The following is an 18,696-nucleotide window of genomic DNA, read 5'->3' as shown; positions in this document are numbered from 1 at the left end:
TACTATGTTGGTAAATAATGATATTTTGTAAAATCTTATATTATTATTAATAAAAATCATATTGTTATATATATATATATATATGTGTGTGTATTTCATTGCAGAGAAGGTCGTAGAGCTAGTGATGGTCTTGTGGCACAGGGTATTCTACATTCACAATCAGAAAATCCATTTAATACTAGTGTTGCATTCAATAGTCAACGTTTACATGAAGCATATAAAGCAAAAGGTGTATTAGAATTACATGTATTACAAAAAGAGGCAGCTCAATTAAAAACACAATATCAATCAAATGTACCACCAGATGAAATGACCGTCCGTCAAATACAGCACAGTCAATTTCATATAAATCCAAATAAAACTGCCATGGATTTAAATCCACCAACATTATTTCATCATAGTTTAAAACAATCTGATTATTATAATAGTCCAAATACAATTAATAATACATATAATAAAAATACAGATATAACACAATTTTTAAATTATATGCGATTAGATTCAAATTCTCCATCATCAATAATTGTACAATCAACAGGAGCATCATCATTACCATCATCATCATCATCATCATCTACAGATCGTAATAATACAATAAGTGGTGGAAATAATATAACAAGCGGTATTACTGGTGGTACAAATAATAATATAATTGATCCAACACAATTACAAAAACCTCCATTACAACAACAATTGATGCAACATCGTTTATTACAACAAAAAAGGCAAATATTTCAAAAGCAAGTTGCACTCGAAACAAATTTAAGTCGTAGACAAATGTTACGACAACAAAGTTATAAAATAGCTCAACAACAGCAAATTCTTCCACCATTACCATTAAATGAAATTGAATCAGAAGATTTATTAGCATTTCAAGCTATTGTTGAAGGTAATATTACAACAGCAAATTCAATTGGACCAAATTCAATTATTGGTGGTAGTAGTATTAATTTAAATCCAATATCATGTGGAATATCTGGTTCAGTTGTTATATTAAATAAATCACCAACACCATCAGTATCTGGTTCACCAAAAATTATGAAAACATCACATATACAACAGCAACATTCACAACAATTAAGTCCAGAACCACAATCACTTCCAATTATAACATCACCACAACCACATCAACAACCGCCACCGAGTGTTAGTCCATCATTATTAATTAGCCGTAGTGGTAGTAATTCAACAACAAATTTACAAAATATTAATTCTTCAAGTACAACTGGAGATTGTTGGAATCAATTGCCAGGTTCAATGCAAACATCTTGTCAAATAAATGATGGAACATTATCATTAGATAACAACACCTGGTCATCATCATCTAGTCATTCTCCAATATTCCAGGTATTTACGACAACAAGTCAATAAATAGGATGATCAATATTTTAGATTAATCTATATTTATATACATGTATATATATACATTATATATATATATATATATATATATATATATATATATATATATATATAAGTATATATATATAGTAGAAACCAAATGTTTTTAAAAAATAAAATAATATTAATATTTTGTTAAAAGTATTTGTTTTTTTTTGTGTTTCAAGTTTTCAATACTGTTTTCTTTTATTTTATTTTAATATTTTTTTTATTGTTATAATATGATTACTAAACTATATAATATATATATATATATATATATACACATATTCATATTATATAAATTAATTTTAGATTTAATTTTTTTTTAGAATAATTTTTATAACTATAATTTTGTTTAATTTTACTTGTTAAACTGTTATATTTTTTGTTGAATTAAAAATATACGCTTTTCTAAAATTATACAAGTTATGTATATATAACGCCTATAAGTGTGCCAGTCACAAAGAATACTGACTTTGGCTAAATTATCTATAAAATAATAACACTAACAGTAATTTTCTTTTTAAAAACATAATTTCTTTGGATTTTTTTATTTATTGAATACATGAAAAATTAATTTAATTTTTTTATAAAAATTTTATTTTGATGTTTTTTGCTTATTTTTTCATTAATAATTTATTATATTATTTTTACTATAAATTATTTACATATATAAAATTTTAAAAGCGTAACAATATTCTTGATTAAAAAAAACTTAACGTTCAATTAAAAATAATTATAAAAAAATTAATGTCAATAATTAATTAAAATAAATTTCAATTAAAACTAAATATTATATGACAAATAGAAAGTTGTCATTAAAAATGTCAAAATATTTAAAGAAATTTTTGAAAAAAAAATACTAATGTGAAAATTTTTTCCAATTTTTTCTTTCGAAATTGTTTTCATTTAAAATTTATTAATTAATGGAATGAAATTTTATTAAATTTTTATATTCAGTGTAAATTAATTTATTAAAAATATTGACAATTAAGATAATATTTATTTACATATGTATGTAGTAAAAATAACGTATGTATGTAAAAAGTTGTATTTTTGAATAGTTTTTTGAAAAAAAAAAAGATTGGAAATTACATTACCTGGTTTTGCTATGAGTGTCACTTATTTTAATCAAATTTCGAATTTAAGTGATTTAACGATTTTGACATGACATTAGAGTAAAATTGCATACAGTTTCACATAGGAATTGACATTTTTATTTAATGCAACTACGAACAAATGTGGTTATGATGTATAAAATGTCAATAAATGTTATATAAAATGTGCTCATTTACTCGTGTCACTTTCTCTAGTACTCGTATAATGCTATAAACTAATTCTCTCTCTTTCAAATTTCTGATAAAATGTCTTGAAATTTAATTTGAATTAAAATATGAGAGAACCGAAAGTTACAATTTTACCTAATAGTAAATAATAGAGAATCAATTAAATGTACGAAATTAAGCGATTGGAAAAAGTGACTCACATATTGTAAACATGTGTATGTAAATCGAATTTTTTTAAGTTTTTGAGCAAATAGCTATATAGAAACAAAAAAAAAATCTAAAAATTCAAAAACTTATGACTGATGATAACCATTTTTATAGATGCTATTATTAAATTATTGGAATTTAAAAGTATTATCTAAAAAAAAAAATATTTTATTTACTTTTTTTTATTAATTTGATTTTATTAGTGTTTATAATTATATAGCTCTATATATTTATTGCTATATTATTATTAGCTGGTATAATTTGCTTTAAAAATGAAAAATGTTTGTTTGTTAATAATTTACAAAAAAAATAATTTATATAGTTTTTAGCTGAATATAATAAAGCTTTGTTATAGTGATATAATTTTATTTATGTAGCATATACATATTATATAACGTATATGCTAAATGCATTTTATTCATAATTAAGAATATATTATACACAATATAATATTAAATAATATAAAAATTGTATGATAAATATTATATATCAATTAATTTTAATAAATATAATTAATAAATAATTATATTAATTAATAAATAGAGTAATATACAATATATTGATATTACTCTATTAGTAAGTAATATACAATATAGATATGATCAAAAATTAATTAATCATTAGATAATTCATATTTGAACGTTAGTGTTTTTACATAAATACAATAATATGTAGTAGACGAATTTATTCTCATTCATGTAGTAAAATATTTCTTTCTCTTTCTAAGAATTAATTTTTTTTCTTTCGAAATTTTATTTGTTCAATTTGTGAATAATATTTCAATTAGTAAAATTAGGTATTGACCTATTTAATTTCATAGTAGTTCTATATTTAGATTTAATATTACATTTTTAACAAAATGAGCTTTATTAGAAACAATTCTATTACTTTAGGTAGTTAAAAATAAATTTTTCTTATTAACTTTTTTAACAACTTAGAAATAAAGTCTCTATAAAATTTATTTTAATATTTATTTACAAATTATTTTCTTACTATATTAAATTAGTTCTTTTTACTACAATGCTTTTCTGTAATTTGAAGCTCTGTTTCAAGAAATTTGATTAAAAATTACAAAAATTCAATTACATATTTTCAAGTATTAAGTTTGTGAATTAATAGGTTCAACTAAACTCTCACCATTTGACCATAAGATGATTTATATAAATTTATAAGTATAATCTAAAAATTATTTTCAATTTTAAATTTCTAACAATTATATTTTTGAATTATTGTATTGAGTAGCTACATACCTATTATTTTTTAATTATAAGCAAATTTTAATAATTTTAATATTAAATAATTAAATAAATTCACATAATTTCCATTTCATTTATAGAAATTTTGCTCACTAAATCAGGCATATTTACATTAATTATTAATTCTACAAATCTCAATATTAATAGAAATTTAAATTTTTTCCAGAAATTTTTTAATATTTAATTCTTAGTTTAATAATATTAGAATCAAAATTCAATTATAATATTTGAAGAGAATTATTATTTTTTTAATATCATTCATATTAGATAGTTGAAATTAGGTATACATGCTGTAAAAGAAAAACTATTAGACTAAATAAATATTAAATGAATATACGCCTATAAAATTAGATTAAAAATATAAAAATAATAATTTGTATATATACAATTAATATTATAGTTAATTATTACACATATTATATGTATACAGGAATATTATACTGCACAATATTTAATAAATTAATATTATTATTGATATTATATAGTAACTATACTAAATTTATTAAATGTATTTACAAAAAATATAAAAAAAAATATCAAAATTATAAATATAAAAATTGCTAAGAAACACAATTTAATATTACATATGTTATAAATATGCTGCTTGTTTATTATAAATTAATTATTAAAATATAATTAAAAAAATATTTCCGAAAGAAAATAATAAATAAAAAAAAAAATGTATATTTTTTTAAATTGCATGATTTTTGCTGCTGCTTTGTTAATAAACCAAATACATTATTGTACAGATAGAAATATATATGTATAAATGTATACATATATATACAAATATGTACATACACAGTTTCAAAGATGTATATATGTATACATATATACATTTTCAAATCAAACAATTTTATACAATTAATTATTATAGGTATACAAAAGCTTATTTGCTAAATTTATTGCAAGATAAAAAACAAAAACAATGCTGTGTTTTTTTAAAATTAGAAAAAATTTTTATTATTTTTATATTATGGAATTATTATCATTATTATTAATATTATTAATTTTCCATTAATAATAATGATAATTAATTATATAATAGCTATATGCAATGTTAGCACATTAATTATTGATATATTTATAATATTAATATTGTAAAATTGTTTTCTTTTTTTTTTAGAAATTGTTAGCATCTACTAATTTATTAATTTCGTTATTTATATCATTATATTAGATTTAGATATATTATTTAAAAATAATATGCTTAATGTATATATATGTATGTATATGTATATAGAAATAGACAGAATTATATAAACAAAAATGATTAGTAAGAAAAAAAAAACAAGCTAATTAATTTAGAAAACTAATATTATTATTTTCAAGATAGTATTGCGATTTTATATATATATATGTATGATTTTATTGCGTTTAATTAATTAATTAATAATAAAAATTTATAAAATTAAATGTATAATATTTATTTTATTTATAATTAGTATAGCTTAATGCAAATTTAATACATTATTAATATGTAAAAAAAAGCATAGAACTTATAACATGCAAAAAAAAAAATATTTTTATTATTTTGTTTTTTAAAAATCAATTTATAAAAATAAAAAAAAATTAAATTATTTTTTTTTTCCAATATATTTACCATCATTTTTTTTCTGTTTTCTTAATTTATTTCTCGGTTTTCTCTTTCTATCCTATGTATGGGGGAATGAAAAAAAAACGAAACAAAAAAATTAAACAAACAAAAAAAAAACATATTCTATCTCTTTTAGAATACTGCTAGCTTATATACCCCAACATGGCAGCATACAAATCATCCTTTATCACCGCCAATGCAACCGTTAAGTGAAAGTCCAATTTTAGAATTATCTGAACAAATGGAATCAATATAAAAGTATTTATTTATATACTATATACATATATACATATTATTATAAATTATATAAAATATTATATTAAATATTCTTATTTACAAATTAAATATATATTTATTATAAATTTAAAAAAAAAAAAAATAAATATATAGGAACAATTAAATATTAAAATATTTAATATTTAAGAACAAAAAAGTAAATATAATTAAATAAAAATATTATGGGGCTGATTATAAAAATTTACTGGAGATTAAAAATTAAAATTTTCATATTAACGTACATACAAAATATTATTAAAATTTAATTTAATAATATATAAATATTATGCAGTCACTCACTAAAATCTGTAGATTTATAGAGTTAAAAATTTTGAAGAAGTGAAAAAATAATTATGTAATACATTATTATATATAATTACATAAATTTATATATAATTACATATATTATATAAATTTGCTATTACATATAATTTTCTTTATAATTATTAATTATATAATAATAAATATTTATTATGGGATTCCCATTTTCTATTTTTGACATATTAATTATATATTTAATTCAAAATTTAAAATTCAAAACTTATTGATCTATTAAGTGATATTTGTTATAAAATTATTAAGAATTTCAAATTAATTTATATATTTTTTTTCTAAGTTTTTAATATAAATAGCTATTATAAAAATAAAACGAGTAAATATATTATGCAAGCTTTAATTCAATATTAAATAATTTCAAATGCGTGCTGTAATATTAGAAATAAGTTTGAAAATGATTTAATTACAGTAGTATAATTTAAAAAAGAAAAATTGAATTCCCACAATAAATACATAATTATTATTATATAAAAATGAAATTCTGAATTAATATTTGTATACACATTCATTTAATATTTTTGATAGAAAAAAACTTATATAAACATATCAAAATAAAAATTTCTTTTATAATTATGATTCAATTTTAAAAAATTTTGTTTTAAATGACTACAATTAAAATTTGAGTGGCAAATTAAAATTAAAAGACATTGTTAATTATTTTTTTTTGCAATATATTGAAGGAGAAATAATTTAATTTATGATAATTTTGTCCCGTGAATCGTTTCAGTTTTCGTTTCGCATTGTTAAAAGTTTTTATTAAAATTCTAATAATGGAAAAAAAAATATTCAATAGCAATGTGACAGCATTTATATATTTGAAAGAATGAAGAACGGTGTTGTTATTTTGTCAATTTTGCAAATTACTTTGACATTTGTAGATATAGATATTTGTCATTTTTGGCACACAACTTTGACATCTTCAAATGCGTAATAACTTTTAACTGTCACTCAAAAACAATTTTTTTCAAGAATATTTTATTTATTTATATAATTTTTTAATTTTAAATTTTTCTTTGATTTTAATTCAAAATAACGTAAAATACGTGAAATAATATAAAACAAAAATAAATTGAAGAAAACGATAATGACAAACAAAAAAATTTTATAAGAATAAAGAAGTAACAAAGCAAAAATATTTAAATTAAAAAAATAATTGAAAAATAATCATTTTTCATGCACTGTAAGACAAATTAATAAATGAGTGTTTCTTTTTCAAAGTTTGAAGTTTTGAAACAAAAAAATATAAACAAAAAAAAACCAAAAACAAATCACTCTACAATTATATTAAATGTAGTTTATAAATGTTAGTTTAGCAAAACAAAAAAAAAACGAAATAAATAAATAAAAGGACAAAAATATAAATAACACACACCCTTATACATAATATACTTAAAATATAATTATTTTACTCCATATATGGAAAAAAAAATTTAACAACAAAACAATTTGTCGTCTATTTAAAAATTAATCTTTAAGCTTATTTATATATACATAATAAAATTCCAAAAAAAATATACATTAATAAAAAAAATTTCATTTAAAAAAAAGAAATTATCATAAACAAAAATCTTATTTATAAAAGGAAAAAAAATTAGAAACAAAATATTATAAAAATAAATAGAATAAAATATGCAAAATATTTATATATATATATATATATATATATATATTAAAATAAAATTAAATATAAGTAAATAAATTTAAAATTTAAAAAACAAAACACATACACACACTTACACACATTTTAACTAAATTATATACATTAAAAAAATAATAATTAAAAAAAAACAAAAATATATTCATATATATATTATGTAAAGACTGCAATTCCATTTATAGGTCAATTGAATTTACCTATTTATAAAATTTAATATTATATAAAAATATATATATATATAAATATAATTTATTGTATAAGCTCTTAAAAATATTGTTATTTAAAATATGAAAAAATAAGTAATAATAAATTTATAATTTAAATTAAATAATAATAATATTTAATTATAATAATTACAAAAATAAATGTTATTGTAAAATTATAAGGCATAAGAAAAATAAAAATTAATTAAAAAATTAAAAAAATTTGACCTATAATCATTATAAACAAAAAACTTACAAGGTGATTTTGAATATTGTATTTAAAATTTTTTAAAACAATATTCAATATATATATATATATATAATAAAAATACATATACATAAATATATTTATATTAAATAATTATATAACAATATAAAAATGTATGTTGGAATAAAATAACTAATTAATTAATTAATATTCTAATATTATAATTGGTGATTTAAAGAACAAATTAGAAAAACAAAGCAACAAACAAAAAATAAATTTATAGCATTATATAAATAAAAAAATTAATTATTATTGAATAAAATTATAAATTAATAAAAAATTCATTTTTGTTTTTGTTATTTTTGATTATTTTTTTTCTTTCTATTAACTGTAAAAATTAATTTATTAAAATTGTATGAAAACTAATTAATTAGAAATATAAATTATAATAAATTGCTGTTAAAAAAAATAAAACAAATAATAAATATATATGTATACATATATATATACATATGTATATTAGTTAATGTGTATATGTATATTACATATTATGAGTTCCTATTAATTTATTAAAAAAGAAAAGAAAGAAAAAACAAAAAATGTAAAATTATTATAGTATACATTTGCATTAAAATAATTATTATTGCTATTATTATTATAAAATTATAAAAAATTAAATAATCTTTAATGAGAAAGAAAAAAAAAATTGACATTTTATATAAATTTAAAAAAATATATAATATATAAATCAGGAATAGTTTCTTTTGTTTTTTGTAAATTATTAAAATTTGATAAATTTTGTGTCATTATAATGTTAAAACTGGCTAAGTTAATTTTAAAATAAAAATTCGTAAGAGTAAAATATCGTAATTTAAAATTATTTCCTTTCAATTCATAAAATTCATTTAAATCTGAAAACAGACAATTTTCTAAATTCTAAGGTGTTGATAGTTTTTTAGTAATTATTTTTCGAAAAATGGTATGATATCAAAAATTAAAAAAGTTTATTTTAACAAAAAATATAAAAATTTCATTAAAAAAAGACCTTGTGTTAGTCTGGCAACGTCATCAATAATTATGAAAAATTACAATATCGTTAATTTCTCAATGTATAAATTAATATATAATTATCCCTTTCTATTATATGAATATTTAATTGACTTATATAGTAAAAATAGTTATGAAATAATTATAGAGTTAAATCAAAGACTTATTATAATTGAATATAACAGTGAATTGAATTATGAATATATGCAAATATTTTTTACTTCTCAATAAACCTATAAAGGTCCAAAGGGTTAAGACTTATTTTTTATCTTCTGTACTTTCAACACCTTATAATCCAATAAAAAAATTTTAATGGTCAAACAAAACAAAACAAAAATAGTTTTACAATTTTAACAAGCTAAGATTTTTAAATGTCCCAGTTGTTGTTTCCAAAAAAACGGAAATTCTATTACTAAATTATAAAATTCGATTTACGCAAATCTACTTAATTCGACTTAGACAGTTTTTAAGTAATTTAGTGTCACAAAATTAAATAAAATTACAACGAAATTAATTAGTAAAATTTTTAAAATTTGTTATTTTCGATTTTCGTCATTAATTAAGAAATTTTATTTATTTTTCTACTTTTTACTCATTCTATCATAAAATGTTTAATTTTAATATTAATAATTTTTTCTTTTAAGTTTTTGTTTTCATATTTTCTTATATATATACATACATGAATTCATACATACATACATGAAATGCATTAATACATAAATTTGTAAATCTTTTCATCTTAATAATCTTAATAATTTATATATAATATTGAAGAACAAAAAAAAACAACAAAAAAAAAACTTTAGACTTTTTAAAAATAGCAAAAATGAACACCAATCAAATATATTTGATAACAAATAAACAAAAATTAAATAAATAATAAAAAATTAATTACAAAATAGAAAATTTTCATAATAAAAAAAAAAGAAATAATTAAAAAGAAACAAAAAAAAAAGAGGGCAACTTTAGCTATAATGAAATTATAAAAAAAAAACAAAGAGAAAAAAAATTCATACAGTTGTTTGTTTTTTAACATTTTTACAAAATACAAAAAAAAAAAAAGAAATAGAACAATACAAAAATATTGTTAATTCTATAAATCAAAAAACATAAAAAAAAACAATAGTAATAATTTAAAATATTTGCATTTTCTCTTATACAAATTCGTATTCCAATTTAAAAAATTATAAAAAAAAAAAATTCTGTATTTTGGGTTGATTTAATTTTTTAAATATTAATTTAAATTAATATAAATTAATTATTTTATTTTTCAATATTATTGTAATATTAAATATGTCAAATATATGTCAAAAATGACATAAATGAAAGATGAAAAATCAAATATTGCGATATTGATTTAAAATGTTGGTGTTCTAAAATCTTATTTCCTAACGACATCTATGTATCATTTTTCAAAATAAATTTTATAATAAATTATAAATGCAATGAATGTTTTAAAATTTAATATTTTTGCTAGGAATAAATTAAAGATTAACTTAGTAATTTTAATAAAAAACAATTAATGAGCAGGTTCTCAAGATATTTTTAATTTTCAAATTAATTAGTAAATATAATGGTTATACAATTTAATTTTTTTAGCTAGTTAGTTTTTATATTTTAATTCTATTATATTCTTCTATTATTGAGTTGAAGCATAATTTATTATAAAATTTTTGTTATATGCTATTTAAGACTCTTGATTTTCCTTCATTTATATTTTTTAATATATAAAAATCAACCTTCCCCTTCACCCTATAACCATCCCCACCCCCCTCCCGCCCATCCAAAAGACGTAATTCATATTGTAAAACTTTACTATGGCAACAATAATTTTTCAATTTTGTAATTAATTAATAATTTTTTTTAGAATAAAATGTTTTCTAAAATGATATAAATACCCAAAAAAAAAAAAACCAAAAAAAAAATGTATAAAAATTTTGATATTAAAATTTGCAAAATATCCCAAAATAATAAAATAATTTAAAAAAAAACCAACAAAAAAAATTACAAATTGATTTATAAATGAAAACAAAAATTAGAATATTCAATTTTGCATCAAAATATCACTAAATGTTAAAATTAAACAACAAAAAAAAACAAGAAAAGCAAAAAAAAAAATTATTAAATTAATTTTAATTGCAAAATCCAAAGAATGAATTAATAAAAAATCAATTATCTGAATAAAAAAAAAAAAATATTTAAAAATAAAAAAAAATCTAGACAAATAATAGTTTTAAGAATATTTAGAAATTATGTTTGTATATGTAAAAAACAAAAGTTTGTAGCTGGAAATTTAAAAATAAAACAAAAAAATAATAAGAAAAAAAAAAATTAACTAGTAAATTTAAATACAAAAAAAAAAATAAATATAATAAAAAAAAATTTATTGTAAAATTAAATTTAAAAATTTTTTTGCAAGAAAACAAATTAAAAATAATTTTATTTATTTAATTTAATTGAATTTTGTTGTTTTACTTTATTACCTTGCATTTTCCACTTTAAAATATAATTTTTAAATATAGAATTTATAATGAAAATTATATATAAAAAAATTTTTTTAATTCGCCCATTATACTTGTACCGTAATATTTTTATCCATAACTTACAATTTTTACAACGCAAATACTTTTATAACAATAAAAAACACTATAAAACTATTGCAGCTCTTGTGATTACAACAGATTAGATACAGCTTATATAAGCTATACCCTATTGAACACGTGTCTATAGTAATAGAAGTAAATCGTATGTAGCATTTTATTGCATTATGAAGTTTGAAAATATTTATTGAGTTATATATGGATTTCGGTTATTAAAAATACCTCAATAAATACAATAAAAAATGAGGACTTCAATCATCAGATAAATTACTTGAAAAGTAACAGTACTAGGACTTGGAAATAATTGGTAATTAAAGTTACAATTTCTAATAATATGTATAGGATTATAAGATTTTGAATTTACAAGTAAACCTTAAAATAAAAAACAATTCGATATGCTTATAAACAAAAACAATTTTTGCAGATTTTACAGATTTTTATTTGAATTTTTCTTGAATTATTCTAATTTTTCAGATTTTTTAATGAAACAAGCTTTTTACTATTATAATTTAAAATAAAACCAAATATTTTTTTAATAAATAAGAGCTTCAATTTAAAATAAATTTAAAATTTGGTAATCTGAATTAAAAATTTTAAAATTTAAGTATCGAATCATTAAGTGGTTAGTGATATTTTATCATTAAAAAGTTTTAAAAAAAACTTTATTATAGAATTGGTTTATGTTTACAATATTTTCAAAGTTAATATGAATTTTTCTTGCTGCTACGCCCTATTTACCCTACCTTATTTTACACAACATATTTTATAAACAATTTTTTACTTTATATTATAATTGAATATCATTAAATTTTATTATAGGCAAGCATATACACCTACATACATACAAAATCACATATCAAGTCTAACATTATCTACTACATTGCTCTTTTTCATTTTAATTTAAAAAATTTCATTTATTTAAAAAGCAAACACAAAATATTTCTAGAATTAACAAAATTGCAAAAATTAGTAAATTGCAATGACATAAAGTTGATTCGCATAATTACATAAAGCATATTTACCAATTTGCAAATTAATTTTCATCATAAATTTTTAAAAATTAATTACAATTAATTTTAATATTTTTAATTTGCTTTACATTAAAAAAACAAAAAACTTGAACAAAAAAAAAAAAAAAAAAAACAAAATTTATTCTAAAATTTAAAAAAAATTTTTTTTTAATAATTAAAATTTTTTAATACCATACTACAATATAAATATTAAAAATGCTCATCAATAATTTCTTGAAATATTTTTCAGAAAAAAATAAATCGATGCTAAAAACTTAAATAATAATAAAATTATTAAAAGTTTGTATTATACCATAAATAAATAAATAAATAAAAATATTGATAATAGATTTAATAAAATCATTTATAACTAAATATACTATCACTTTATTGATCTACCTAAAACAAAAAGAAAAAAAAATTTTTAAACCTGCGATAGGTAGTTTGTAAAAAAAAAAGAAAAAAATTAAGAAAAATTATTATTATTAAAAACAAGGGAAATACTGACATACTTCAGAAAAAAAAAAACAAATTTGTAATATTGAAAAATTATTTGGGAAAAAAATAGAAAAAAAATACTTAAAATACAATAAAACTAAAAAAAAAGAATCAAAAACAAGGAAAAATTACGAAAAAAAAAGTAATTGAAATAAAAACTTATTTAAAAAATTTTGATCATTGTCTTACTTTGTCTAGTCTACCGTTTATTAGATTATTTAAAAACCAATCTTTCAAAAACTTGTTACCTAAAACTATTATGAACTATTACATATCATCGTCGGGTCGAATTTCGCCTTTCCTCCATAAATTTTAGTGAACCCCTCAATATTTCGAATAATAATATTTTTTTATTTTTTATTTTTTCCTTCTTAACTTTCTTGGAGAACATTGAAGCTCCCCACATTTACTTCTCCACATGCATTTTTTCTCTCCTGGATGTTCAATTTTGTCTCAATATTACCCAGTAACTAAAAATACCAGATCCCGTAACCAAAAATAAAAGATCTGCAATCAATTTGTTGTTCTTAATTTTGGTACAATTTGAATTTTTTAACGAAAGTAAGAATGTACTGAATTCACTTTGTACCATTATGTCAAAAACAAGCGAAATTGACTCGAACTTGAAATATTTTTACAGACAAAAATTTCAAAAATTTCAGTATGCATTGAACAAAGAATAAGGGAGAAACATTATAATTATATTTATTTACCAAAATGTTTAACAAAAAGTAGATATAGCAGATAATTTTGTAGTTTTGGTAGACGCAATATTTCTTCAACGCTCTGCGAAATGTGTATTTAAGGCACTTGTACTCATGCTATTAAGTACTATTTCCTTAGACGCTATAGTATCTTTACTGCTTTCAATATTGTTCATTACTAAAATAATAAAAATAATAAGTAGGAATAATTATTGTGACTCCTTTTAAAAATTTCATTACTAATACCCCGTGAGAAAAAATTGTATTCATATAATAAAACAGTAACGAAATTCTTTAATCGCCAATTTTGAAAAACAATATTCACAAAAATTACAATACAAATTTACAATAGCATTAATTGTGTTACCTATGTCATTACAATTTTAATTTTACCGTTTAATTCTACTATAATATTTTTAACCGATTCAATTATACAATACATATTATGCACATTTCCCATATTAAAAAACTTATTTAGACAACAACCATAATAATAATAATAATAATAATGATTTTACCGATTACATATTATCGATAAGAACGATATTTTTAAAATTTTGGTGTAAATATATTTCATAAGATTTTAATTAAAAATATTTAAGTAATATTAGAAATGTAAAATACTAAATATACAAATAATAAATACCTACTAAGTGTTATATTACTGAATTTAAAACATTGATAATATACAGAATAATTTTGACATTATTTCACAAATACTCTTTCAGCTCAATTCAGCAAGATACATTTAAATGCTGAATAAATTAAATTCATGGTGAATTCCACAATACTTAACTGTAAACTGAAAATAAATCAAATATATGCATAAACAAATTAATACTAAAACTTCAAAAAGAAAGAAAAATTAAGTAAAAATAAATAAAGTCGTCACAATATGCGTGTTGTGCTCCATTTCTTATTTAGTTATTCGTACATAAATAATATGGTAGAGATGACAATAATGGAATGATATTAATAAAAAACTGTTAAAAATTCACAATATAAAAAAATGCAAAATATTTTATCAAAATATATCTGTATATATAAAACAGTCAATCTTAATTTAATATTCTGTGTAAAATACATTATTCAATAAAATGTTGGTCCCAAAACTAAAGCAAACAATTGTTAATCTCACAATCATCGATCTGATAATTTTCATTAAATATTTGATGAAAATGTTTAGTACTTATACTTATTTATACAAATATAATGTGCAAATATACTCAAATTGGTGTGTACAATATTAAGATTGACATAAATGTAATACCGTTAATTGTGAATGTCATAATTGAAAAGATATCTTGTACTCGTATATTAAAATTTTTATAACATTAGAACTTTGACATTTGAAACTGGAATTTGTTATTTTGTGTAATAAAAATTGGAATAAATAAATAGTACATTTTGCAATTTTGACACGCTTAAGTCATAATAAAAATTTTTAATATAAAATATGCTCAATAATGGAAATGTCATTCACAATATTGTTGTCAGTAAAAGTAGTCTAATTTTAAATACAGCCGATTTATATTAATGTTATAAGATGAATTAATTTTAAATTTACAGTTTTTCTTGCGTATTAATTTGATATTTGAGGATTTTACCTCACCCTGATGATAATAACCATTACTGCGATCTGGAAATAAACCCTATAATCTGAAACATAAATATCACAAACAATATTAGTAATTAAATTACTTTTATAATTTTTAATTTTTATGTTACAAAATTTTCTTTGTCGAAATTTTTATTTCGGTAATTTAATATAAGCTATGCGAATTATGAGTGTTTGACTGTAATGACCACAAGAGGTTTTTTTTTGCAAATTTATCTGTTAATTAATTTGCAAAACACAATTTACTCAAATTTTAAGTAAAAACAAATTTGAGAGAGAAGAAATCGTGATATTTTACTTTCTAATTTGTTTTTTTTTTTTTTGGTTGAAATATTTGATTAATATTTATTTGCATACATATGTAATTATGTGGTAGCAGATTTCAAAGAATTTATTTTCCCTACATACATACATATGTATATGAGTATTATTTTGTATAACAATAAGTACCTACATAATCGATTCATTGTGCATAGCAGAATATACATATGAGTAGAGTATAACAGAAATATTCGTATATATGAATGTATGTATTTATCTCTATATAGAATAACAAAAATGTGTATATTTACAGCACAAATATATTATATTAAGTGCTAAGTATAAGCACATTGTACTAAAAGGCCCAAAATAAACGTGGGAAACAATGTTGTTATATGATAAAATGGTAAACGACCTCAAATAAAATGTAAATATTGCAACAATGCTATCTATATTCCGTTAAATTATTCGTCTGTGGTTGTAAATTAGTGTTGTTCAAAAAAGGTAGTATGGTGTTTTGTTTTTGACAACATCCTATAATATGGCTTCATTCAATTCCTTTTACATATTTCCGTATTTATAAAAATATATGCAAATTAAAGGAAAAATTTTTGATTGTGTTGGTAAAGGAAAAAATTACTGGTATGTCATTTTATCCTTATTGTTGTTATGTTTTATTATAAGCAAAACTTGTATGTATGTATATATAGTGGTTTTGCAACGCTGTTCTCATATTTCAAAATAATAATAATAATATGTTTAACGGAATAGAAAGGATCAAGGTTAAAAAATAATTATATAACACAGAAAAAAAAATAAACTATTAAAAAAAGAAAAATTAAAAAAAAAAAAAGAAACAATGTTTAAAAAAATTTACTTTACCAGAATACTCCAGAACTTCATTTTGGGAGTCTTGTTTATGTATGCTAAAGCAGAATGGTAAAAATCACCTGATTTTCACGTGTAACACCACAGACGGTCTCGTGATATTTTTGAATGGTAGAAGCTTTTTTCACTCTATATTTCGAGTATTTGTTGGTGAAACATCATTTGTTATGTTGCATTTTTATTTCTACAATATAGAAATGCTCTACCTCTGTTCATTGTGTATAACACTATATAAAACTATATGACATGAAGCGGTTGTTGTTGATCTGTTTTTTTAGAATTTCATGTTTACTTCCATAAAACAACAACAAAAATTTAATTATAACAACAATGTAAATTTTATGTTAACAACTATTCAGAAATTATATAGAAAATCGTAGAAATCTCTGGAATATCTTTATGTATGTACATACATATGTATGTAGTAAACAAAAAACGTAAATTAAATTTTTTTCTCATTTTTACATTACAATTTGATTTGGTGGAAAATTTTATTGTATATTCTAGTATTTTCCTTGATTTAACCTTAAAATTAAAATAATCTTTAACTGCTATTATTCTACTTTCATGCATATAATTATTACCGTACTGTGGTAACAATTTACAAACTTGCCAAATTTATGAATTAAAATTATGAATATATATGTTGGTATGTAGTTACATACATATGTAATGTATACCAAAATAAACGGTTAAGAACAACTTTTCTTTTAAATAACCATGGCTAAACCCGATTCTTTGTTTTTAAGAAAAACGCCGAAATAAACAATTTATTTTCTACGTCTTAAATTACCGCTTTATAATACTCTATTTTTACATACTTACATACATACATACAATTTAGAAGAATTTATATTTAAGCTTGTATTTGTGTAAAAGCATCTATAATTATACCTGATTGAACAATATTCAGGTATTTTTTGCAGAAGTTTTTGTAAGCATATTAAATTAAAAAAAATTTTCAAAATTCTTGTATTTTGGAGTAATATTATTGAATTGTTTACATTAAATTCAGTTGTTACAAGTGTATGTGTAAAATACGGGCATTCAGTTATGTATTTATTATTATTTGGACAGCATAAACGAAGGCAAATAATTTGTATTTAGTTTCTTCAGTTTGTTATTATACAAAACCTTTTATAGTGAATATGTTCTATGAGATCGGGTAATAGTAGTGAGTAATTGAGTTATTTTAATTGAATCAATATACGAGCCGAATTTTTTGAGCGGATTGGGCATTCAGTTTATTTATTTATTTTGCTCTGTTATAATGCTATATTGAATTCAATTATTTATCTGCATTGATTTATTTTAGAATTTGTAAAACTATTCCAACAAATATTTTAAATTATCAGCAAATCTCAGAGATCGAAATCCATCAAAATTGTTTTAAAATTGAATAACTCTTTATGACTTTTTATAAAAATTCTGGACAGAATCTGTTATACAAAATTATCAACCAAATTTTTAAAATTGTTAGTGAAATCTTGTCATATAAAGCAAATAACTTTTTTACCATGTATCGTGTAGATAAGTACAAAATATATTATAAAAGTTGAAAACAATGTTGTAAAATTTCGTTGTAAAACAATATTCAAAAAGAAAAAAAATCAAGAAGTAGTATAAAATAAAAATTTATACTTAAGCCGAAATAAAACTCA

The 18,696-nt window shown here is 19.2% G+C and overlaps 1 protein-coding gene across 5 annotated transcripts in view; it reads left to right on the top strand.

The window, feature by feature from the left end:
* Positions 1 to 6,347, top strand: part of LOC129618455 (serine/threonine-protein kinase par-1) — a 140,958-nt gene extending 134,611 nt beyond the window's left edge. For all 5 annotated transcript variants that reach the window (XM_055533208.1, XM_055533206.1, XM_055533207.1 and 2 more), the window contains 2 exons: positions 105 to 1,347; positions 5,866 to 6,347. In XM_055533208.1, coding sequence (XP_055389183.1) covers positions 105 to 1,347; positions 5,866 to 5,985 — 1,363 coding nt within the window. In that variant the 3' untranslated portion in view covers positions 5,986 to 6,347. The remainder of the gene's footprint in view (positions 1 to 104; positions 1,348 to 5,865) is intronic.
* Positions 6,348 to 18,696: the final 12,349 nt, after the last annotated feature.

The sequence above is a fragment of the Condylostylus longicornis genome, unplaced genomic scaffold (genome assembly GCF_029603195.1).
Source record: "Condylostylus longicornis isolate FDR11 unplaced genomic scaffold, ASM2960319v2 ptg000006l, whole genome shotgun sequence".
NCBI classification, from domain to species: Eukaryota; Metazoa; Arthropoda; class Insecta; order Diptera; family Dolichopodidae; genus Condylostylus; species Condylostylus longicornis.
This window is presented reverse-complemented; position numbering and strand designations above follow the sequence as displayed.